This window comes from Euleptes europaea, chromosome 15 (genome assembly GCF_029931775.1).
Source record: "Euleptes europaea isolate rEulEur1 chromosome 15, rEulEur1.hap1, whole genome shotgun sequence".
NCBI lineage: Eukaryota > Metazoa > Chordata > Lepidosauria > Squamata > Sphaerodactylidae > Euleptes > Euleptes europaea.
In genome coordinates, this window is record NC_079326.1 from 13224624 (window position 1) to 13251073 (window position 26450).

A 26450-nucleotide genomic window follows, 5' to 3' on the forward strand; every position below is an offset into this window, starting at 1 on the left:
GTGACTTATTGACCCCTAGAGGTTTTTGTGCGGGGAGGGGGAGCTCCTTGTTATCTAAAAATAAGATTTAGTTCAGGAGATTAAGAAACTGGGAAGGTGGTGTATGCTCTCCTAGCAGTACATTATGCTTTCAGCCAGAAGAACCTAAAATGCTGCTAAACTCTTATTGAATAATGCCATCTGTGGTTTTCAGAATAACAAAGGGGGGCTAAAATTCTGTGAGAGCCAGTATACATGATAATAATCCTGGGGCCCATGCTCTTATACATTTAGTGAATGAACATTTTAAAGAGAAAATTGTACAAAAGTATTACATGCAAAGGCAGCCCATGTAAGTTGTAACTCTACTCGGGTGGTTTCCACAAGGCAGGGCTGCCGTGAGCCCTGCAGATTCCACCTGGCCCCCCATATTACCCTGATCCAAACCATGTGTCTAATTTTGTAATTTTATATGTGTACATGCATTTATGGGCGTACCAATATAGGACATTCGTCTTACATCTGATGAAGTGCACTGTTGTTCACAAAAACTTCATATCACAATAAATCTTTCATAAGTAAATCAGTAAGAAATCTATTTAAGTTTACCCTTGTACCTTTAGCTAGCGCAAAAGCAGAGACAAATTTATTATGTAGTGGTGTCAGATGAGAAGTTCTGGGATAATTGGGTCTGATTTTGCTGACATATGTTCTAAAAAGACTGTGTCATTTGTCAGATAACATGAAGCTTAATGTCTACAGTAGCAAAGTGGCATTTACAGAAGGATAATAGATGTCCCATTAATAACACAACAATCTGTTGCCTGAACGGTGTATAAAATAATATTAAATAAAACCTGGGCCCCACGAGCTGCACTGGCCCCAGACTGAGTACAAAATCAGGTTCAAGGTTTTGCTGCTGACCTTTAAAGCCCTAAACGTTCTAGAGCCTTCATATCTGTGGGACTGCCTCTCCCAGTATATCCCACCCCCCAAGAGCATTACACTCTCCGGGAAACAATCTCCTAGTGGTCCCTGGTACCAGAGTTACCCGGCTGACTTTGTCCTGGGCTTTTTCAGCTCCGGCCCCGGCCTGGTGGAACACTCTGTCCAGTGAGACCCAGGCCCTGCAGGACTTGGCTCAGTTCCGCATAGGGTTGCCAGGTGGCGGGTAAAATCCCGCCAATCCATTGGGTTGCCCGCCGGCCAGCTGAGGTTTACCCGGAAGCGACGCGGACGCTCTGGCAACCTCAGCTGAAACTCTATGGAACCCATAGAGTTTTCGGTCGGGATCGCTAGAGTGTCCGCGTCACGCTGGGTGGGTGCGCGTGCCATACTGGGCGCGCATGCGCACTGCACACATTTGCCAGTGCCCTGCAAAGCTCCCGCCGGTGGAGCTGTGGGGCCTTGCAAGCCTAGTTCCGCAGAACCTGCAAGACGGAGATGTTCTGCCAAGCCTGCAGTTGAGGACAGCGATAGTCTGTACCTCTAAGCTGGTCTCCCTCCTTCTCTCCCTGCCCTTTTTCTCCTCCTCATCCCTGGGCCCCTCACTTTTATCCCTCCTCCAACCATATCTGAATACAACTATTGGGTGCACCAAGAGATAATGAAATGGATGTTTTAATGGAAATCTGTTTATTCAGTTGTAATGATATTTTTATTGTGAATGTATAATATTTTAAATAGAACGACTTTTGTGTGCTCGTTGTTGGAAGTCACCCTGAGCCAGACTTGTGTTGAGGGGAGGGCAGTTTATAAATTGAATAAAATAAAATTAAGGGGTGAGGGAGGATAGGGTTGCCAACCTCCAGGTACTAGCTGAAGATCTCCTGCTATTACAACTGATCTCCAGCTGATAGAGATCAGTTCACCTGGAGAAAACGGCTGCTTTGGACTGTATGGCATTGAAGTTCCCCCTTCCCCAAATCCCGCCCTCCTCAGGCTCCACCCCAAAAATCTCCTGCTGGTGGCAAAGAGGGACCTGGCAACCCTAAGGGAGGAGGAGTTGTAACGTCTGTTCCTCCTTTATAACCACTAAACCAGATTAATATTCCATTATCATGCATGTAAAGTAGGGAGGGGTGAAGCATCCTATTACTACTTTGATAGATCATGGGGACATATTAACTCCCCCCTCCAGCTTCAGTTCATAATTTTAACAAGGGTTTGCTGCTGTACCACTATTAAATACTTCTAAGTTGCCAACCGGGATAGAGATAATTGAGACCAAGACTGAGAAATAAGGGGGGATTATAAAGGAGGAGAAAGAAAGGAAGGGATGAAAGGAAGAGAGCAAAATGGAGAAAAGTGTAGACAAGAGAAAGAGAAATTAAGAAAAGAGGAAGTGTTGCTTTCTTTTCTACAACACACTAACAGGAAGAATCTGGATGACCAGACAAAACTATGATGCTGGGTAGAAGGAAAGGAAGAGGGAAATAGACTACTGGAAACAACAACCTTGTTAGGAGGCTGCAGCCTGGCAATGACTGTAGCAGTAGGGTTGCCAGGTCCCCCCTTGCCACCAGCAGGAGCTTTGGTGGGGGGGATTCGCATGTGCGCAATAATGTCCTTCTGGAATAAGCCCAGAAGTGATGGGGGCTCTCTAGCATGTTCCTCAAAAAACTTTATGGTTTCCATGGAGTTTTTGAGGGACGTGCTAGAGCATCCCCATCACTTCTGGGTTTATCCCAGAAGGACATTATTTTGCCACGCACCACTGCATGCGTGTGGATCATCTCCCCTTTAGCTGGCCTGTTTCCCCCGCCGGTCAGTTAAGGAGTGGCCAGCAGGCCTGTTAATTGCCTGCCATTAACAGGCATCTGACAACCCTATATAGCAGTCATGTTCTGGCTGGTTTTGCCTTAGGCTTGCTAGGCCCCGGAGCTCCACCAGTGGGAGCTTCGCGGGGCCGTTGCATTAGTGCACGATGTGCGCACGCACCCACGCGCAATGTGCCTACATCACTTCCAGTTTAACCTGGAAGTGACGGGGATGCTCTAGTGATCCCGGCCCAAACTCTATGGTTTCCATAGAGTTTTAGCCGAGGGTGCTAGAGCGTCTACGTCACTTTCGGGTTTACCCAAAAGTGGCGTGTGTACCGCATCTATGCGCATGTGCCTGCCGGCCCTCAGCTGGCCGGCAGGCAGCCCGGTGGATGGGTGGTAGTTTACCCACCACCACTGGGCAATTGGTAACCCTATCTTGCCTTACTCCGGTTGCTGGCTTAGTTGATGAGTTTAGCAGGATATGCAAGTGTTTGCCTCCTCCTAGTAACTTTTGCAGAAAGGCATCCTAAGCAGAAAGCAGAGTGTGCTGTGCCTTCCCTTCACCCCTAGTCGCTGCAGTACAGAACTGCACTAGAATCTGAATGCTGCATGATGCTGGCTTCAGGGCCCAACAGCTGACTTGGGCCTCCTGAATTTTGCCCACCCCCAGTCCCCCCCTGTCGGTGACCCTGCCCCACAGGAAGGGACTTGTATAATTTCCCTGTTGCTTGTATAGCGGCATATAAAGTGCAGCAGCAACTGGGGTTCCACATGCAGGGTTCCCTGCTGCAGTTTCCCTGCCCCAGGGCCCTAGCAGTGACCACGACCACTGGGCCACCAGGGCTATTGCAATTTTAAAAAAATGACACAATATCATTATATCTGTACATCATTGTAACAATAAATGTAAGGTTCTGTGAGTTCCCAGCTTTCATTTAAAAAGTAAGTCTATAGCCCCTCCTGTTGTGATGATATACATTTCCCCTTATATCTCTGCAAAGGAAGTTGCTAGAGACTTACTTTTAAACGAAAGCTGAGAATTCACATAACCTGTTACAGCTATTGTTACAACCTTATATTAATATCACAGTGTTCTAGCACTGGGTTTTTTTTTTGTTTTTTTTTAAATAACCCCAGTGGTGGGGAAGGAAATGGCTGCGGCAGGGACACGGTCAGGAGAAAGGTTGCTATGTGACTGGGAAATCCCAAATTTTCCCACTCACACAGCAGCCACTGTGATCTCTCCCAAAACTTTGGAGCAAAGCAGCTTTTAGAAATATAAGAGAAAGGCCAGGGAAATCTCAGGAGGTGCAAAAATATACCATGATGCTTTGGGGAAGCAGGAAGAAAACCCACTTCTCCACAGGATTGAACCTATCTGGTCTTATTTGCAAGTTGCCTGTGAACAATGCCCATGAGATGTTGCAGTATACCACACCGGTTCTTTTCTACCCTTATTTTATTTTAAGAACGTAAAGAGCCCAGTGGTCCCTCTAGGCCGGCATCCCTGTCTCACACAGTGGCCAACCAGTTCCTCTGGAGGTCCAATGACCGGGCACAGAGGCCGAGGCCTTCTCATGATGTTCCCTTCTGACACTGGTTTTCAGTGGTTTACTGGCTCTAAATGCGTAGGCTTCTTTTAGTCACCATGGCAAGTAGCCACTGATATACCTATCCTCCACGAATCTGTCTAATCCACTTTAAAGCTATCTGTGGGGCAGAACTAAACAATACGGTGCCACTGGGGACAACCGGAAGATGCCACAGCCATATTACTGTAAGAATTATCTTGTTTTAAAAATGCCATGGTGCAGGTAAGAGGAAAGGCTCCTGTTCCCCCTGCCCGAGCTGTTTTTTCAAGAGCCCCAACCCCCTGGGACATTTGGGCTCTTGAAAAATGGCATGGGCAGGGAGACAAGAGTCCCTGTTCTTCCCATGCTCTTCTCGAGCAGGATTGGGCCATATGGCATTTTTAAAGCATGTACTGTATCATCTAGTTGTGCCCTGTGCCTGTGGCCATCACAAGATCCTCTGGCAGTGCATTCCACATTTTAATCATTTGTTGTGTAAAGAAGTATTTCCATTTGTTTGCCCTGAACCTACCGCCCATCAACTTCATTGGATGCACCCAAGTTCTAGTATTTTGGGAGAGCGAGAAAAAGTTATCTGTGTCCACTCGCTCTACTTTGTGCATAATTTTATAAACACCTATCATGTCCCCCCTTAGTAGTTGTTTTTCTCAACCGAACAATCCCAGACTCTTTACCCTTTCCTCACAGGAAAAGTGCTCCATTTTATTTTATTTTACTTGTTTCTCTTATTGCTGAAGGCGTTTTACAATAAACACAGATTAAAAACCAATTAAACAGAATATAAACCAAGTCAGAAAAAAACTTGCCTGAATAAAATAGACTTACATTGTGACTGTCATCTGAATTGAAAGGGAAGAGGCAGCTCTTACTTCATAAGGATGAGGCCGCCACAGATAACATTCTTGCCCTGATGGTCAGATATCTTGCCTCCTTTAAGGAAACAGAAGAGAGAGAAAAGTTTGTTTTGAGGATCTTATGATTTGTCTGGGCTCGTATGGGGGAGGCAGTCATTCAGGTCTGTACTTGCCACTAGACTATTTCAAAGTAGTTTCCTAGCCATTTTAAACGCTTCCTGAATTCTAGTAAACAGGCCATTCTAAATGGGTTGCTATTTAAAATGAATTGACATATACAGTTGAGCAATGGCAGCCTGCATACCTGTGACAGACAACTCTATGCTACAGCATGATGCTATACTGTTTGTATACTAAAAAAATTCCAGTCTTCTTCCAGAATCTGTGTCAGAGCCAGTAACATGTGAAGCATCCAATCTGCCAGAACTCTAAGAGTTGTTTCTTGAGTTACGGAGAGTCACTTTTGCAAAGCCCTGATACTATACAGTTCCTACATCTCTTGACTGGGGATTTGTGGAATGTTTCAACACAGAGAAAAGGGTGGAGCTTCAGAGTTCCTTCCAGATAGTCTAATAAATCACTCCCTTTTAGTGCAGAGTCCTGCATATGATAGAGATGCACATTATACTATCAATTTTCACTGATTAAAATCTGAACTAATAATTCTGACACTGATTATTTTCACCCAACGTTGTCCTTGATCTGTAAATAAGCATAGAACTTGACTTATCCTTGATTATGTCTGCTTTTAGTTGGTTCCAGATACATAGTTACAGCCAAATTAAGAGTGTTTAAAATGGGACAATGCTTTTGCCTGTCATTCAAAAAAGGAGTGGAGCCACAGTTTGTGAGTATCTGACTATTTAGCAATACTAGCTCACATAGCATGGGAGGGGGGATGATGAGTTCCCCACATACATGTCCTTGGGCTTTTACATGCTAAGTATAGTCATCTTAAGCACATTTTTTTAAGAGGTATTGTACTTGGTTGTATTAATCTGGCCTCTGCAGAACGACATTTTAAGATTTTAGGTATTGCATGGGCAGGGATTCTAATTACAGATCTTCCTAGAGTACTCAACTAGAGTACTGTGTTCAGTTTTGGGCACCACAATTTAAGAAAGATGTAGACAAGCTGGAATGTGTCCAGAGAAGGGCAACAAAGATGGTGAGGGGTCTGGAGACCAAGTCCTATGAGGAAAGGTTGAAGGAGCTGGGTATGTTTAGCCTGAAGAGGAGAAGACTGAGAGAGGGGATATGATAACCATCTTCAAGTACTTGAAGGGCTGTCATATAGAAGAGGGTGCTGAGTTGTTTTCTGTTGCTCAAGAAGGTCGGACCAGAACCAACGGGTTGAAATTAAATCAAAAGAGTTTCCGTCTTGACATTAGGAAGAATTTTCTAACAGAGTGGTTCCTCAGTGGAACAGGTTCCTCGGGAGGTGGTAAGCTCTCCTTCCCTGGAGGTTTTTAAGAAGAGGTTAGATGGCCGCCTGTCAGCAATGCTGATTCTATGACCGTAGGTAAATCATGAGAGGGAGGGCACCTTGGCCATCTTCTGGGCATGGAGTAGGGGTCACTGGGGGTGTGGGGGCGGTAGTTGTGAATTTCCTGCATTGTGCAGGGGGTTGGACTTGATGGCTCTGGTGGTCCCTTCCAACTCTATGATTCTACAATTCCTTGTACAACACAGCAAAATCATCCTAACTTTAACCCTTTGTGGCTTGGAACCCATATATTTGAAGGACCGCCTCATTCCATATATCCCTGTGAGCCAACTACGGTGTTCAGGCAACCATCTTTTGTAGGCTTGCCAGATGGGTGGTTTCGGCAGGCAATTGCGGTTACATCACTTCCAGGTTTAACCTAGCATTTGGGGAGTTGAGTGGTAAAGTGGCCCGTCACGATGCGGGGCTTCCCGGCGACCTGGCAACCCTACCCCTTTGCTGGAGGTCTCAGAGCAGGCTAGGGTAGCCAAGGGTGAAGTTAGGCCTTGCCTCATATGTGACGAGCTCTCTAATGTACTCAGCAAGTTATGATATCACCATCTTATTTGTATCAGTGCTAGAGAGCATTAGGATTAAGGAGGCCCAGGAGCACTTGAAATGAGGCCCATCCTTGGATGGTGGATAGGGTTGCCAGGTCCCTCTTTGCCACTGGCGGGAGGTTTTTGGGGTGGAGCCTGAGGAGGGCAGGGTTTGGGGAGGGGAGGAACTTCAATGCCATAGAGTCCAATTGCCAAAGTGGCCGTTTTCTCCAGGTGAACTGATCTCTATCGGCTGGAGATCAGTTACAATAGCAGGAGATCTCCAACTACTGAGTTGGATGTATACCCTCATCACGCTCCATTTGATAAGGGAAAGAAAAGGGGGAGGAACCAGACATGTGTATGAGTTCAGCACAAGCTGGGAATGAGCACATTTTTCTTTAACCAGAGTCAAGTTCGATGTCTGAATACAGCCACACTGAAGAAGCTAGGCTCTACCATCAATTCAACAGAAATAGTTCAATCACAGTGGCACAATAGGGAGCAAAATAAGATGAACCTCACAGTGTTTTGGAGAGATGACACATTCACAGCCCATTCCTGAGGGGGGGGGAACCTGTTAGGAGGTGGCCTGACCCCACCGCCGAGATTACACACATCATGAGATTACACGCACTTACGCCGGCGGGGAGGGTGGCTCTGCCGGCACCCAAGCACCGTGGAGCCACGCCTCTCCCCTCCGCCGGCGCGGGCTCTCCTCCGGCAACAGCGTAGAGAGGGCATGCAGGTGCAGGGGAGTGTTCTGGGGGTGGGGGGAGGAGCCGCCAGTTAGGCGGCTTCCTACCCCCTTTTGGCCACTTGCGCCGGTGGCAAGAACGGTGTTGCGCAGGCACAGCCTCGCTGTTTTCAATGGGGCGAAAAGCCCCAGTTAAACAAAAAAAAGCCACAAAACAACTTTTATTTGTTTAACGGCGTAGGGGAAACAGCTTAGGAAGAGGTGCAGCTGTTCCTCTTCCCCGCCGTTCACCTACGCCGTCAGCTCAGGCCCGTGAATGCACTAGCAGCTTACCTCACAATTTAAACGTGTCCAGTATTCAAGCATCCAACACGACTTAAAATTTCTGTTCCCACCACGACGCCTTCCTCCGCTGTATTAGATAAAATCCGTATGTTTTCCCCTCGCGGCAGCATTCACGCGCCAGCTCGAAGGAGCATTGTGATTGGCTGAGGTGGTAGCCTGCCGCGCATGCCCACTCGGTGCTTGAAACAAGGACGCCGCTTGGTCCAGCGTGGGCAGGGAGGCGGGGGGAGTGGGGGGGGAAAGGACGGTGATTGGTCCAGCATGGGCAGTTAGGCGGGGGGAGTGGATGGTGGGCTGGCAGCAGGAAGTGGACTGAAGACAGATTTTATGTTCGCACTTCAGGCTCCGGGTGAGGAAAACGTTTAATTTCTATTAATTCGCCATATAAGCGAATGCTCTTAACACGGAGAAATTGTGCTCTGGAGACGTCTCCGGAATCCTTCGGAAGAGATGAAGTGCGAACATGCAAGGAAACCCCGTAGAAAACGGAGCTGCAAACGCGAAGTGCGGACATGGTCCAGGAATGGGCTGTTAGTCTTGCAGTCTTCCTTTTGGCCATTCTTGCAGACAATCCTTAATGGCAAGACCAATCGAAGACCCCTCTTAGTGGGGTAAATGCTCCACAGTGCCTGATATGAATTTAGGCTTTATGATAGGCTTGTGTAGAGCTCATCCTTTCCTCTTTTGATGTGTTTCTAAGCTTACAACTAACAATGCTTCTCTGCTGTTTAGATCAGTGGTTGTAATGCACTTAGATGGTGTGAAATAAAAGATAATCTGAAATCAGATTTTAATTGCAAATTGTTTTTTAAAATATCTTCCTAACCGTATTTATACTCAACAATTCTAAGATTCCCCTAGGATAAGAAAAGTCTAGGGGATTAAAACCATCTGAGCCAAGGAAGACCTACTTTCTCATTGGTTTTAGTATGTAAATCCTTGTTGTCAAAAGGTCATGCTCTAGGGATATCCAAAATTAGTGTGGGTTCAGATATCCAGGAACTGTCTGAAACAGATCTATGTGATAGTAATGCAGATACTTGGAGAACAGTTTATGTTATCTGTATTAGTGCTATGATTCTTGTCACTGGGAAACAACTAGACAAAATCAATTTATCCAGTACTCTCTTTCTTCCTCTCTAGTTAATTAAAGCTCAAAATACATGTTGCATTTTCTTCCAAGATCATTTGAGGGGGGGAAATTCTTTTCCAGGTGCAGGTGCTGGGGCTGCTTTTTGAGGGGGGTGGAGAGTGGTGCAAGGGGAGGGGAGAAGCTTTTTAATTCTTTGCTCCCCATCCTTTTCCTCACTGAAAAACCCTCCCTGCAAGCCACTTTTATCCCCATTAGGGTAATGTATGTTCCAGCTAAATTAAAAAGCCATTTGGAGGTAGCTTTTGTTTCAGTGGCAAAGTGGCAAAGGATGAATTGGCTAAAGAGCCATTCTCCCTTTGAAAAAGTTGCCCCATCAACTGCATTTGGAAAAACAAAATAAAACCAGTTATTTTTAAATGATCACAGGAAAAAAAGCAATGCACAATTTAAGCCTGAATTGATTTTTGTTTCCTTTTTCAACCCTTTCATTTTCCTGTATTTTAGGGAAAACATGACTTCTGTAATGTATTCCCACCACTTCAGCTCTGTTTATCTTTGTGGTACACATTCCTCCAAACCTGTTCTATGGTAACCACAAGTGGTATTTACTGTACGTAGATTTTTACCACATACTCACAAATTAATATCTCACAAACATAAGACTGTACCATCAGTGGCAAGGGAACAGTAGTAGTGATTTCCCCCCTTCATTAATCATAAATATGTTTCCACAGGAGGAAATCAGACCTTCCGGCAGACAATGAGAACTCTGCTGCTCATCCTATATTATCATTCTCCCTTTAAGCAGTTACTCCTAGAGGTTGGATAACTGTGATATTGGTTGTGTAGATGCTCTTCTCTTAGCAGTTGCTGTTGTGCTATAACAATGTTCCTTGGGCTACAGTAATAACTTAACCTTTAAAGTCCTAAACAGTCTGGGACCATCATACCTGAAGGATCACCTCTCCCGTTACAGTCCCCCACGTTCCCTGCGTTCTTCATCACACAATCTTTTTGTGATGCCCAGCCCTCGAGTGGCTCACCTCTTTTCTGCCAGGGTGAGGGCCTTCTCTGTGGTGGCCCCATCCTGGTGGAATGTTTTATCAGAGGACACATGTGCCCTGTGGGACCTTGTTAGCTTCGGCAGGGCTTGCAAGACCGAGCTCTTCCAACAGGTTTTTATTAGTCATCGCGTATGTCTTGCAATTCTTCCATTGCTACCATGAGATGATTTTACTGTTGCGTTGTTGGATGCAGCTATGTTTCGATAGGAGATTTTTATAGTTGGTTTTCAATTTTGTGTGTGTGTGTGTGTGTGTGTGTGTGTCTGTCTGTCTGTCTGTCTGTCTGTCTATCTATCTATCTATCTATCTATCTATCATTACTATTGTTTTTAAGATTGTCCATTGAACTGTATTTTATTTTGTTGTAAGCCACACAAGCCTTGTTTGTCAAGGGAGTGGTGGGATATAAATTTGATAAATAAATAAAAATAAAAACTTGGGCTGCAACATTTAATCCATTAATCAGTTAAGTTAATCGATTGCAATATTTTGCTGGATTGATCTTAGACCAGTTACACACTCTGAACCTAACCTGTGAGGATAAAATGGAAGAAAGGAGAATGAGGTGAGCTGCTTTGAGTCCCCAGTGGGGACAAAGAAAGTTAATTATTTTAAATACAAATGCTTACACAGAGTTTATACCCCTGTGCAGATGTTGAATTGGATTATGTAGGGTTGCTAACCTCCAGGTGAGGCCTGGAGATCTCCTGCTATTACAGTTGATTTCCAGACAACCAAGATCAGTTCCCCTGGAGAAAATGCTGCTTTGGAGGATGGATTTCTATGACATTATATCCTGCCGAGGTCCCTCCCCTCCCCAAACCCTGCCCTCCCCAGAGTCCACCCCCAAAATCTCCAGGTTCTTCCCAATCCAGAGCTGGCAACCATAGGATTATGCATGCTGGCCCCACTGCTAATGTCCACATATTCACCTGAAGTCTGCATTGAGGCTTACGTATGCATATGCATAGACTTTTCTGCAAATGCTGCAAAAAGCAGCATTTCTGACCACATGGAGGATCTTGTGTCCATATGTTTTGGATCCACTGAACAGATAGACATGAGGGGGGTGTCAGCAGGCTCTGTATTAGGGTTGCCAACCTCCAGGTACTAGCAGGAGATCTCCTACTATTACAACTGATCTCCAGTTGATAGAGATCAGTTCACCTGGAGAAAATGGCTGCTTTGCCAATTGGACTCTATGGCATTGAAGTCTCTCCCCTCCCCAAACCCTGCCCTCCTCAGGCTCTGCCCCAAAAACCTCCCATAGGTGGCAAAGAGGGGCCTGGCAACCCTACTCTGTATGCATGAGGCTTGTAACGTCTTCATAGAATTTATACGTGTACAGTGGTATACATTCAGGGTTGTATACACATATTCAGCTGAACAAGTGGAAATAAGGATTGAACCTGCTGTGACCAGAATCCTCCATTGTGTATTCCCTCTACTTGTGATTTTCTTGTGTGGGGGGGCCATGGTGAAGCAATGATCTCTCCAACAGTACATTTTCTTGGGCCTACCAATCCCTGATTGCCCAAAGCATGAAGAGGAGCAACACTGGGAGAAAAAAGTCCCTCATGTATGTGCTCTTGTTATGACTAATGCAACAGATTGAAAATAATATAATAATCCATCATTTTGTAGCATTTTGTAGCATAGCCCTTTCTTTTCCTCCCTGGACCGTCATGCTTCATATGTTTGCTATAACTCGTTTATGCTATCAAGGAATTTTATGTAATTATGGACAAGGTGATCCATCATAGATTTGTTAATATAAAATCATTTCCTGGATTTGATGTGCACCCCTAATTCCCTCTGAGATTTAAATGAGATTGTTGCTACCTGAAATTGTCAGCAAAATTCTGTCCCTATGATACTCTAATGCTAGTGCTTTCTCGTTGGCAAGCCATTTTGCTTCCAGTTTATTCTGCTTCTCTCCATGATGAATACAATGTCCAGCATGGGCATGTATCAAGTAGAAAATATACTTTTGAACATTTATTAGTATACTCCGGCTGATTACCAGTTCTCCTGGTACAATTTTTTGCATCCATAGAAAGCTTAATAATCAAAAGTATAGTCTATTTTGGTATGTTTTCATAGGCTGGGAGCTAGGGATTGGCTACCATGGTTCAAATTCCCTGGTGAGCAGCTTGATGGAAATTCTAATCTAAACACTTAGAGGAATTATCATTTAACTAATAGTCCCAACTAGACAATTAGAATTAGTGTATCATTTTGGAATGTATTTGGGTCACCATTGGTAAGATAGACAAAAACACTTTTCCTTATTTAGGCCACTCTGAGGGTCTTAAGGCCATGTGGCAGGATATATACGCAATCAATTAGGTTATAGCCTATTGTCACATTTAAATTGCAACATCAGTCTGATGAAAAGGTTACATATGGCTATATATGTATCACATATTTACTTATTTACTCCTTAGGGTAGCGATTTCCAAATGATGCTTGTTTGCTAAACTGGGAGCACAAAGGACAAACTACATTTGTAGGCAAATGCAGGCAATGAAGCCCTGATTGTTTTCTTTTTAATGAAAGGCAGCCTTGAGAGGCTACAATTTTAAGCACAGGAGTGATGGGGCGGGCGGGCTGATGAACACTTTCCATGCAGGCTTTTTTTCAAAATGGTCCCCCTCAAAGCTACTTTGATCCAGTGGGCTTACAGCTGCACATTTACCCTCACAAACATGCAACCAGACAAGGGACAACAGGGTGGGTTGGGGCAATTGAGTAGAAAAAGTCTGTTGGGAAAAGAGTTCAACTTCTCTCCTCCTGATCCTCAGATCAAAATTACTGTCCCTGTGGATTTATTTTAATTTTTAAAAGTGGGGCACTGTTCCATCTGCGTTTAGTGTACCTTGTTCTGTAGTCCTTTACTGCAGCATATTTCCCTGCCTCCCCCCCTCCAGAAGCAGCTGAAATGGTCCTGTGAAATTGCTGTTCCTGAGGGATGGGGGGGGGCCCTCCAGGAAAACAGGGGGGTTGAAGGGCTACCACAAGAGGGGGGATGTGCCCCCACCTTGGGTCTTCTTCACAAGATTCAACCCAGGATTTCTCCAAGTGTGAGCAAGTGTGAGGGATGGTTTAGGTTTGCCTGATGCCAGCAGACGCTATCTCCTCTAGGAATATATCCGATGTCCCTTGTGCGAAAGAGCTTTTTCATTCTCTTCAACTGAGGCAGCTCCACGCATACCTCTCGTATGCTTTAACTTACCTTTCCATTAAAGTGATGGGAAAATTTGCACAAACAGCAGTTCCATTAAAGTTTCTGCAGTATTTACAAGGGGCATTTGCCATATATTACCACATTACTCTAAAGCTACACTACAATTGCCCCAAGTAGATCATTATTTAGCAACTCTAGAAAAATACCTCTGGAGATGCTTACTCAAAAAGTAAAATCAGCAATTACCATTCTTAATAAGGAAAACGAAGGGTTAAAATTAGATAGATAGATAGATAGATAGATAGATAGATAGATAGATAGATAGATAGATGGATAGATGGATAGATGGATAGATGGATGGATGGATGGATGGATGGATGGATGGATGGATGGATGGATGGATGGATGGATGGATGGATGGATGGATGGATAGATAGATAGATAGATAGATAGATAGATAGATAGATAGATAGATAGATAGATAGATGGATGGATGGATGGATGGATGGATGTTCTGTAAAGGTACAAATTGATTTTGAAAGAAACCAAAATTTTATTGTTGAGTCCTAAGAAGAATCAGTGCCTTAGGACTTCATCTTATAACATATATTTAATGCCACACAGATTGGGTGTAACCGCACATTATAAAGTCCTCACATCCCCAATGTGTCTGCCCTAGTCCTGTCAACCAGATGTGATAGAGGTTTGGTGCTCAGCATTCCCTAGTGCCTGCAGGCTTGATTCGGATTGGTACTGTAGGGACGGGAACTTATGCCTTCTCCCCTTCCCCAAGCCATTATCCCAACATGAAATGGCCTTGGGAAGGAGATATTTGTCCTGTTGGGAAAACACTTGTGTGTACTGAAGGTTAAGTGTATGAGTTACATGCAAGCTTCCACAATAGGGTGAGAGGGCTGTGGGCAGGAAAAGGGGGGGGCTGTGATGTCAGCTGCTTCATCACATCACTTCTGGTAAAAAAAAAACCAGAAGTGAAATGGGTAGCTCTCAGAATCACTGGAAACTCTATGGTAAAACCATAGAGGTTCTAGTGATTCTTAGAGCTACCTTATGTCACTTCTGGTTTCTTATCAGAAATGATGGGATGCCGGCATTACCGGGGCGGGGGGTATTTGTCTCTTGTCTCAGAGAGATGGCAGACATTGGGAGCAGGGGATTCCCTGTCACAAATGGGGGATTGGCAGCTCTGTTCCACAACAGGGCATATAGCAGCCCCCTGGGGTAGGGTTGCCAGGTCCCTCTTCACCATCGGTGGGAAATTTTGGGGGCGGAGCCTGAGGAGGGCGGGGTTTGGGGACGGGAGGGACTTCAATGCCATAGAGTCCAATTGCCAAAGTGGCCATTTTCTCCAGGTGAACTGATCTCTATTGGCTGGAAATCAGTTGTAATAGCAGGAGATCTCCAGATAGTACCTGGAGGCTGGCAACCCCACCCTGGGGCCATTTTGGGTTGGAAAAACAGCATGAGAAGAAGCTTAAGTCCCTTGTCCCCTGTGCACTGAATCAACCTGCTTGCACCGGAGAATTAAGATACACACACTGAACTCCCAGATCACATCTGGTGAACAGGTCCGGGGTAGACATAAGAATCACTAAGACATTATAATGTGCAGTTAGGCTCAGAAATGAGTTTTTACAGAAACATCAGTTAGTTTTTTGAATCTCTATTAGAAGTAGTGATATTCCATAAAATGACATATAGCCCATTCAGATGAAGATTGTGAATGAAACATGTACATTATCCAAGCAAGTGGAAAAAGTTAATGTATTAGTTTTGCTGCATTAATATTTAGATGACCCATCACAAACTAGTGTGCAAATGCACCCCCCTCTCTTCAAAGACAATCAGCCAATTGAAGATTGACTAAAATGAATTTGGTATACCCTTTTTAGTAAGATTCAGAGAAAGAAGAGAAGTGATAAGGAACCCATAACTTGTATATAAGAAGTATAATCTATTTGTGGCATAACCAATATGTTCTCATTACTATTTTAACAATTTGTTTAGCTCTTATAGCTATAGAATTTGGGTACCTGCTTCTTTTTCTCTGTATGCTATAATTTTTGTTTAATAAAACAATTTTTAAAGGTAGCCTATTCCACGCATAGTGAGTGATACTGTATGTTTATTTTTCTGTGATATTTCTAGTTATATTTCATAGATCAGCAACTAGTATAAAAGATGTTTAAAATGTCACTGCTTAATGCCCTTAGGGAAGTGACTTGCTGTGCTTGGGGGTATTCTGATTAATTCTCTTTGAGCAGATTTTACAGGATTAAAGGGTTAAAACTCAATCTCTTTCCCCCTTTCTCCCCCCTCTTTTGCTGCCCACCACCCTTTTTTTTCCATTTATGTTTCTTTTCTTTCATCACAGCTGTGGACATGGATGGAAGATCTGCAGAAAGAGCTCTTGGAAGATGTCTGTGCAGACTCTGTGGATGCTGTTCAGGAACTCATTAAGCAGTTCCAGCAACAACAGACGGCTACCTTAGATGCAACCCTCAATGTCATCAAGGAAGGTGAAGACCTAATTCAGCAGCTCAGGTAAGCTCTTTCTACCAGTAGCAGAAGTGAGCAGAGAGGCAGAGAGACATAACTTAGAATTCAATGGAATAATTTATTCATTGCCCTGTTATTCTATATACTATGATTCAGAATGTTTCATTTTACTGTGACTTGAAAAAGAATGATTTAATTAAAAAAAATCTTAAATCACTTTGGACCACTGTGTATAATGTATGAGGAGAACAGGAAGTAAAGTAAGTATGATTAAATGGTTAATGTACAAATAATTATTTTTAAGTAGATATATGGAGAATATTGTTAAGCTATTGTGAACTGAGGCCTGATGATTTGTATCCTGCTATGCTCTGTCTGGGTGCCACTAAATAAAGCATATATCGTAATATAATATTGAATATAGTATCTTACCACCTGCAGGGGATTTGTGTTTACCAGGCTGAATGGTTGCATATGTTGAACATTCATACTTTCAAACTGTACCTGTCATTGGGAATTGCATTCTCACTATGAATTATAAGTCAAGAGTCTGCATTATGATATTCTAACTAACTGTTTGCCTTCAATTAGATAAGGGAATATCATTCCCTTTTCCTTAAAACAGCAACAATATTGCTGAGTTGTTGCAGCCTATATACAAGCACAAGGGCCGCTCTTACCTACCCTGGCTTTATGCAAGATTGCTTTTAACTGACTTTGATTACAATTGTCTTGGAAGTACTTTATATTTACAGCTTTTTGACTAGATTGGTTTAACCTGTTGCGTAGCTGGGTCTTTTAAAGTAGGGAATTTTCACCACAATTTGGAAATGAGAAAAACACACAAATGCAAAACCTCCTTAGATAGAGAAATGCCCAGTTTCCAACATTCATTTCCTCTCTCTCTCTCTCTCTCTCTCTCCCCCCCCCCCCATTCTCACAATATGCCACTTCACTCTAGCATGACTAAAAATGTAACTCAGGGAAGGGCTATGTAGGTAGAAGGTGATTCAGTTCTCTGTCACTCCCATTGGCCATTTATGCTTGATAATTAGCAGTGCGTTACATAAGAACATAAAAAAGGCCCTGCTGGATCAGGCCAAGGCCCATCAAGTCCAGCAGTCTGTTCACACAGTGGCCGACCAGGTGCCTCTAGGAAGCCACAAATAAGACGTCTGCAGCAGCACCATCCTGCCTGTGTTCCACCGCACCCAATATAATAGGCATGCTCCTCTGATACTAGAGAGAATAGGTATGCAGCATGACTAGTATCCATTCTAACTAATAGCCATGAATACCCCTTTCCTCCATGAATATGTCCACTCCCCTCTTAAAGCCCTCCAAGCTGGCAGCTATCACCACATCCTGGGGCAGGGAGTGCCACAATTTAACTATGCGTTGTGTGAAAAAATACTTCCTTTTATCTGTTTTGAATCTCTCACCCTCCAGCTTCAGCAGCGATCCAGGCTGAAGTGCCCCACAGCTTTTTTTGAGTTTTGCTCGCTGAACTGTCATTTAGGAAGTGACTGTGAAGCTGGAGCATACCTACTTCGCATTTCTTAAGAGCCCCATTAATGCGACCTTTTGTGTTTGCTCCTCCCTCACCAGGAAGAATCCCCTCAAAGAAGCATGCAAAATTCACAGCCTTGGCTTAGCTATGCAAACGGAGGTTGCTAATGGAAGGAACAAAGGAGCAGGCCAGTGGGGGGGGAGGGTGGAATTTCTGCTTTTGCATAGGGACCACGAGTAAGCATTTTAAAGGTCTTTAAAAAAAAAACAGCTTTGAACGAGCATCAAAATTGACCCTGCATAAATGGCCATTGAGTTCTGTGTGACCAAGTGAATGGCAGCCATCTGGGATACTGACAAGGGGGCAAAACGTTTGCTGAAATTCCTGGGACCACAGGCAAGATTAGCACCACCCTGTGGTCTCCCAGACTACCCATCTTTATTTTCTCCCACATGAGAGAATGGATACCATTTACAATTGAGGGAAAATTTATGCACCCACCCCTGGCAGAGGAGAGCTTAAACTTCAGCCTTGGGGACCCCAATAGGGCTAATGTATTTCTGCCTATCTGCACCCAGGGATGTTTTGCAATTTCCCCACTGTCTGCAGCTTAAGGTCCTTTTGTTACACACACCCTCACCTGTCATCATAATGCATGTTGCAGAATTTGTCAGTTTAAGACAATGTATGTTAATTGGTGTGTTTTAACTTTGTGTGCTGATATTTTGTAAGCATTATGAGCATTGTGGAGAAGCGGATTATAAATATTTTAAAGAAAGAAATCATAAGGATGCTTATTTCTCCACACACATGTACACTCAACTGCTTTGTGTGACAAACATTTCACCCTATCAATAATCAGAGATTAAGAAATTATGTCCTTGGTCCCCACCCTTGTGATTCCTGAATCCATATGCATTTATTAGCTGAATTACTATATAGTGTTTATATTTTTTTTAAACCCTCAGATAGAGGGCCTTAGGTTACAATAGAGCAAGACAAGCAGTAAAACAAAGAATTAAAGACACCAAAAGGCAATCTGATCTAGCTAGAGCGCCTTTTTTTAGGGCATCTGCCAAAACCAAGTACATCCCTTGCCCAGTGACATACCTTTCGATACAACTAGGACGGCATTTACGCTAGCCCAATGCTTGGCTATGCCCTCCGCAGTACTAGAAGGAAAAGTCCAAAAAATTCCCCTCTCACAAAGGCTTTGTCCCTGCAACAGTGGGGAACCAGAAACATCGGAACATGTCCTTCTTAGGTGTAGCTACTATAAGGAGGACAGGGAGAAGATTCTTGGCCCTCTTTTAAGAAAGAGTACTGGTTATCCTGAAGCTGTTAGAGTTGACATCCTTCTTAAGGATGAATTTTCTCAGGTAACAAATTAGTGGCCAAGTTTTGTAGACTAGTAGTTAATCATAGGAAACCTAAATATAAACAGGAATGAAAAGTTGTGGAGTGATTGCTTAAGTTGTATTGTTGACCAGTTGTTTTAACGAGGGTAACATTTTGTATAGTGTTTTAATTAAAATGTATTGTTTTATACTGCCGCTCTTGGTAGGGCAATGTACCTGTAAATATTTTATGTTTGGTCAAAGGACCATAATAAACAATTTATTTATAAACCCTCAGATATCATGTTTATGTTGCCAGAGTAGCATGGGAAGAATGGACTGGGAACAAGCTGTAATGCCAGAGCCAAGAATGTATGCATCGGCTCTGAGGGACAAAACCTAGCCCACGGGCCCCTTAAGTTCTCTGCAGCAACGTGAAAGGATGCAGTTGGCAAAACCACTAGCAGAAGGGTGACAGTTGCTTCCTCCCTGCCCTGCCCCCCCAAAAAACTGACATGACCAGGGATAGCAGACAGGCTTAGCTCCCACCCATCCAAATGGGTGCATTGTGTGAGTAGTACAACCAGAAATCCCTGTGAAGAAATGAAGTGTATTTCCTTTTCCTGTATAAAAAGTACAGCTATGTTTCCATTTGTGGTGGAAAGGGATGTGCAACCTTGACTCAGTATACTAAGAGATTTCACTAGCATCGTCAAACCTGCTTGTTTCCTTTGTAAATGTCTTGGATGTTTGCCTGAGCGGGAACCCTCCAATTTGCATCAATTTTGCTGTAGCCAAGAAGAAATTGCTTGCCAACTCTAGAGAAAAAGCTCTCGAGGTTTAAAGATTGAGAGCATACAAAATTCCAGCCCCCCCCCACCGCATATTACATACAACTAATGGTGACATGGTCAATGTACAAGTAGTAGTTTCTTTTCTGAATTCAATTAGTAGGATTGTATACAGCATGATAGTAGCAGCTTTGAGGTTGAAGATTCTGAAACAGGCTTTGTGTCAAGGGAATTGGGGTCACTTGGAAGAAAATTAAGAAGGATTGCTAGAATCTTCAAGAGATTAATGCCCCATTCACTCCCTCCCCTTTCTCTCCTACTTCTTGTTAGTGTATAAGGGTCAAAATGTCACTAGATATGAAAAGATGTGTACAATTCTTTGTGTGGCATTCAGTAAGTGAAGGCATTCAGTAAGTGGAAGAGGTAAATCCTGTATGCAATTTCCTCCAACCTTCTCTTTTTTCTCCCACTATTTATAGGACCGAGAACATTAATTTTTTTCTTATTTTTTAAAACTATTTCTCTGACTTTACCACAGGGATTCAGCTGTTTCTAACAATAAAACGCCGCACAATAGCTCTATCAGCCACATTGAATCCGTCCTTCAGCAGCTTGATGAAGCCCAAGTACAGATGGAAGAACTCTTCCATGAGAGAAAGATTAAACTAGACATTTTTCTTCAGCTTCGGATTTTTGAACAATATACCATTGAGGTAAAAGCTGTGTGGGTCAGGAAGGACAATGTTGTTGGAAAGGGAGGAATTTCACAGGATTAATCTTTTGTTGAAAAACCAGAACAGTTATGATCATATTTTGCCTGTTCTATAGAGATTCTTGCCATCAAGTCATTCAGTGGCTTGGGTCCTCACTAGTGTTTCTGCCGGCAGGAGGACTTCCACTCAGAGTGCAATTTGGCACATGCCTCCTCCTGCTGGTGGCATTTTGCGCTTCAGCTAGAGGGGGGAGGCAGGAGAATCATGCTTTGCAAGAGAAAGGCCTTGTGCCTGTTGAAATGCTAGTCAGCATCCCAGCCAGTGTGTGCCCCAAGTACCTTGTTACTCTCCTGCAATGTTTGTTCATCTAGCATTCTTGCACCAATACCACAATAGCACAATCCATTCCATTTTAAAATAAGAAGACAATCTGGATTGTTCCCTTTTTGCAGTGGTTAGTTGTGCTAAGGTTTAGGGTGCATACACATAAGAAATTTTTTACAAAATATAGTCAGCATAACAAGGCATATGTGCAATGGCCATACAATTAAAATGTCCGTGTCATACCACACAGATGCAGAATTGTGTTATGGTCTTTGGAAGATGTATGTGATGTCTGTGTGATTGAGCAGTAGAACATATAAAGCACCCAAACTTGTCTGACATGAGAAAACGTTAGAAAGAAAGGTGTGTGGGGAATCATTGCAAAAAAAAAAAAAAACATCCGCAAAGCAAAGAGGAGTTTGGACTTTCTCCATCAAGAAGTAACACCAAAGTGCTTGCCCAGTGGTACTTGCACAGCCACAGTTCACACAAGGCTGTGACTTTGGTCTCTGGGAGTGGTTTTGCATTTTCTAAGGTGTCAGGTATTCTGCTCCTCAGAAAATACAGTATTATGATAACCAAAATGCTGCCTGGGCAAAATGTGAGCTACGAATGGGAAATAAATGTACATTTGAATTTGCAGCAAAACCACTGCTGGAACTGTCTTCAAACTTGAGAAGTGGTCCAACATGCTTAAACTGCGAAATAAAGAACAGTATATTTACATGACAGAACTTCTGAATAAAAGTAAACCAGATATTAATTGAATATACACCTACAGTCTCAGTAGAATAAAATCAAAATGTAGGACATAATCTAAAATTAGGATGTTAGCTATTGTCATCGAATGTTAGGTTGAACTGTAGGAAGACTAGACCTCTTTATGAAACTAGTCTCTTTATTGTGATGTATTTTAGACTAGTCTCTTTACTGAAAGCATACTTGAATGAGCCATCGTATGGAATCCAACTGATATATATGAAGGTAATTGGCCCCTAAAGTCTTGGCACAGCGGAGTAACTTGGCACAGTGGTGCATTTCTTGCCTACTGGATCGTCTGTTTCTGCATAAGCAGTCATAGATCTTGAATGATCCCATTGTAGTTTAGTGTGCCTAAATTACAGTTGATACAGTACAGCCAATATTATATGTCTTTAAATTTAGAGAGATGATAATTCTAAAATCACTAGTTTATTTCAGAAAGCCTGCTGTTTACTTGGATGTAGTGTACCAACTGTAATTTAGGTACACTAAGCTACAATGGGAGGAAGATCTATAAGTGCTAAGAACCAGACTGCCCAATAAATATACCACTGGGCAAAGCAAACCCACCTTTCCAGTAAAACAGGTCAGCCAGGTAAGTAGCAGATGTTCTAAATGGTTTTAATTGTTGATATAATTGAGCACAGTTTTGTTGGTGGGGTCCAGTAGAGAAGTCTGGGCAAGGAACTAAGCTGAAATCCAAAATGAGCCCCTGATAACTCGTTGCATTTTTTAAGGACTGCTGATGTGTCTGTCATGTTATTCTACTTACAGCAGCTGAGTGGGGGGGGGCAAAGCTGAAGGGGGGGGCAAAGCTCCTTAGGAGCTGGCATGACCCCACGCTGGTATAGGTGCCACCTTGTCACAGAATAAGATGGCACCTACACTGGCATGGGGGCAAACACGCCGGCATGGGGGGCATTCCCAGGGCATTCTCAGGTATGGAGCTGCCTTTAGGCAGCTTCCACAGCCCTTTCACCCCAGGATCGCCCCCTTGAGCAGGAGCAGGGCTGTGCCACATTTTTGGGTGGCACAGCTTCACTGTTCTCTATGGGGCATTTCCCCCTATTTTCTGTGTTTTATTTTTTTAAATGCGTTTTTTTTCCTCCACAGTGGCCGGGAAGCCTCTGAGGAGGTAGCGTGGCTGTGATGCTCCCGGCCGCTGTGGGTCCACCACCCCCCTTCAGGAATGGACTGCTTTTCTCATTAAAACAGTCTATGGCATATAGTTCACATGAAAAGCACCTAAAGTAATTTTCAGTAATAGATTCTTTATCCTCAGTTAACCCATTAATACTTTTCTTGTTTCAATGTGGACATCTGCTTAGCTTCGCTGAAATATTTCCATTTCCTCATAGTTATGGCATTTTAGCTACTACGGATAAAAACAAAATAATAAACTGGCTTACAGAGCAATATTGAGTGAGAATTATGAGACTTCAGATAAGGATGATCGCTGATCCAGAGTTCTGTGGGCTTCATGGCAGGCCTTCATGCAGAGTGCTGTGGGAGCCAGGTCTGCCCCCGTTTTCTTCACTGCTAGGGAAATGCTCCTCGTGAATTTCAGAGCAGCTGTTCTTCATGCAACTAGTTTAATCCAACATTTGAAATGTGAAGTGTTTAAGGAAGTGCATTTGTCATTGCTATTAAAGAACCATTTGATTTGGATCTGAACATATTTTGAGTGGGGACAGAGGGGCACCATATTTCACGCTGCCTGCATGGTGCTTAGTATTTCCAAAGCAGGATGGGTGTCTATGCTCTGGCTCATCCTTGTGTCAGGACATGGTTTTCTTTCATTCTGTTTTTTTTTTAAAGACTTCTATGGCAACAAAACTATCAGTGGCATACCTGCTGTGAGGATCTGAATTCTCCGCTCACATCTCAAACTGTTTCTCCAACTCCAGTGGGTAAACGGAAATAGTAAACTTTAGGGATGCTTCCAAAATGTCCACCTTCTGAACCCTCCCCAAACTACTTTTTTGTGATGAAGCACCAATATACTTAGTTCCAGACTGGGTTTTCAAAATTTGTAAAGACAATTGTATTTTGACACTTGGTTCTTAACACAGCTTGAATGTCTCCACTCCTTCAGTTAAACCCTGTGCTGAAGCAATTGTGTGCATTAAATTGTTAAATGTTTTTGGGGGTGGAGGGGAAGATGAAGTTGTGCATGCCATCACATTTCTTGGAAGCTGCCATTTTACCTTATCTTTCAGTTAACCAACTTGCTAAGGCTTGTTTCCCCCCCCCCATCCTAAGCACCCTCCAGCTTGCTACACCACATCGATTCCCATCACAAATACCATACTGGAAGAGACTTTTTTTGAGCATGCAGTTGTGCTTCTGAGTTCCTTGACACCTTCTATTTTACCCAGTCTTTGAACTGATCAATATGCTAATGTGCATCTAGTTCCCCATTCTGTTTGGAGGTTTGTAAATTAGTTTATCTGAACAGCCCTACTTGTCATTTCTTCCCAAGTGGTCCCATTTTTGGGTCCTCTAACTACTCTTTTGCCCTAACCTAGATAGCCCAGACTAGGCTGATCATGTCAGAAGCTGAGAGGGATCAGCCCTGATTAGTATTTGGATGGGAGACCACCAAGAAAGTCCAGGGTTGCTACACAGAGGAAGGTAATGGCAAACCGCCTCTGTTAGTCTCTTCCCTTGAAAGCCCTATGGGGCAAAATCAAAACAATTCTTTGATTCTTTAAATATTCATATCCTCACAATACTGTATTCTGCTATGTCTTCTATCCTTGAGTCCCAAAGAAGACTATTTTATTTTATTTCTTACAATAATAAGTATAGTTGCTGGAGTACTTGTTACACTAAGCAGCCAGTCGCCACTTTGGCTGGGGGAATTAGCTGGAGACAGAGCAAGACGGGGTAACTGGGATCGATAACCTAGGTATAGCAGGATAGTCCTGGGTGAAAACTCTCAAATGAGCAGGCAGTTGTATAATTAAAATATGATTTTATTAATGAATAAAAATAGTAAAGCAAGAAATATATTTCAAGAAACAAACATATGCAAACAAAGCATACAAGAGCTGTCTAAGAGAAAAGGGAGGAAGTTGGATAGGGTTTCAGGGATGGGCAATAGTTACTAGTCTTGAAGGGACATCCAGGGAAAGCAGCGCTGAAGCGGAAAATGATGAGCCTTTCCAGGAGCAAAAGAAAGAGCCCACATGGAAGTGGGGGTGCTCGCATGGATACAGAACACACACACACTATGAATGGTCAAAGGACCAATATTTATACCCCAAAATGGGTCCTGAGACAGTATGAGGTAAGCTGGCAGGAAAGCTAGAGACAGAGAATTGATTACCTTTCCAGGGTTTGAACAAAAAGATAGGAGAGGTTTGATGAATCCTCAGGACTCAAGAGAATGCCTGGGCTATTCTGTTGAATACTGATTAATTGCTGGGATGGGTACAGATAGGGTAAGTAATGGTCTGCTCAGAGTGCTGATTGAATCATCTTAGAATGACACAATGGGAATTAGCTAGCCCCATTGTCCAGCCAGGCACACCTTAGGGCCAGGGGAAAGTTCAGTTGACCTCCTTCCTGCCCAGGCTTGACAAACAAGATGGATCCCAAAACTTTCTGAGAGGCATCCATTTTGTGGGGAGCAATGCCTTGCTCTTATACCAGTCTTTGGCCTCCATGCCTTTGTAGCACCCCTTAGCGGGAGGAGGGGTCCAACTGTTTACACACAGGGGAGACGTGCATTGTAATGCCAAGTATTATGGCTGAACTAAAACAAAACTCATCTAGGAGGCAAAATGAATAAGCAGCCAGGTATCTTCCTAATGGTAGGATGTGCGGTATCTTGGGTGATGCTTTGGTTGTATGCACCTGCAATTACAAACCAATGATCACAGAAAATTCTGGAAAAGTTTATATGTACGACTCCTTAATTCTGCATCATTAGATAAAAATGCATCATCCTGATTGCTTGTAGAACTTTAACCAAATTGCCATGTTCATATAGACTTAGCCCCAGTGCCTTCCCAAACCCTCAAGTTTTTCAGGCCCTTTAATAAAATTTTCCAAGAAGCTAAGTCTTCCATTATTTTCCCCCCTAAAATGTCCTTTATACCCCCTAAGTAATTTCCCTGATTAGAGCAGAGAGGCAAGTATCAGCCAGATCACATTAACAACCAGCCTCTGCGGTAGTAACAGCAGACAGGATTAAATGGGAAATTACTGCAGGTATGCAATTACGTACAATCAACATCTGCTGCTGCATTACAAATTTAATTGCATGGTTTTGTACACAAGAAGCTACCTTCTGGAAGTAGGGAATATATTTACAATAGAGGTGCTACTGAGTTTGTCCTTTAGTTTCTAACATGGGTTCTCTCCATTTAGGATGAAATTGCTATCTCTCCCCACCCCCTCAATTGTGCTAATTAAATTTGACAGAATCATTACTGCTTGTATTTGCATAAGTTGCATATAAAAGGCATAAAGATTTCATAAAGGAAATAAACAAATAAGGAATACCAGCAACATAAATGAACAAAAAGCTTACATGACAACATATTAAAACAAGGGTACAATTGAATAGTTCAATTCACAGGTTTATTGATTAGAAAGCAAATTCCCATCTGCTTTGGAAATTTGCTGAAATGAAGAATAATAGCAACATACTGAATATGAGGGAGGAGAAAACCTTTTGGAATGTAGAATATACCATGAGATGGCCCTTCACTATAAATTTAGATGTTCAGAGTCAGATATACTGCAGCCCATCAGTTCTAGTTGAAGTGGTGATTAAACCACTCAACAACAAAATTCACATCAGATCTGTAGGAGCTTCACAAGCGCAACACAAACAGGGCCATGTAAGTTGAAAGATGGTATCCTGATGCAGTTGTAGCTAAAAC

General features: G+C 43.2%; 1 protein-coding gene across 5 annotated transcripts in view; it reads left to right on the forward strand.

The window, feature by feature from the left end:
* The window catches only part of KALRN (kalirin RhoGEF kinase), a 381465-nt gene that overhangs the window by 135689 nt on the left and 219326 nt on the right, over positions 1-26450 (forward strand). For all 5 annotated transcript variants that reach the window (XM_056861631.1, XM_056861626.1, XM_056861625.1 and 2 more), the window contains exons 10-11: positions 15994-16163; positions 20295-20469. In XM_056861631.1, the coding sequence (XP_056717609.1) occupies positions 15994-16163; positions 20295-20469 (345 nt within the window). The remainder of the gene's footprint in view (positions 1-15993; positions 16164-20294; positions 20470-26450) is intronic.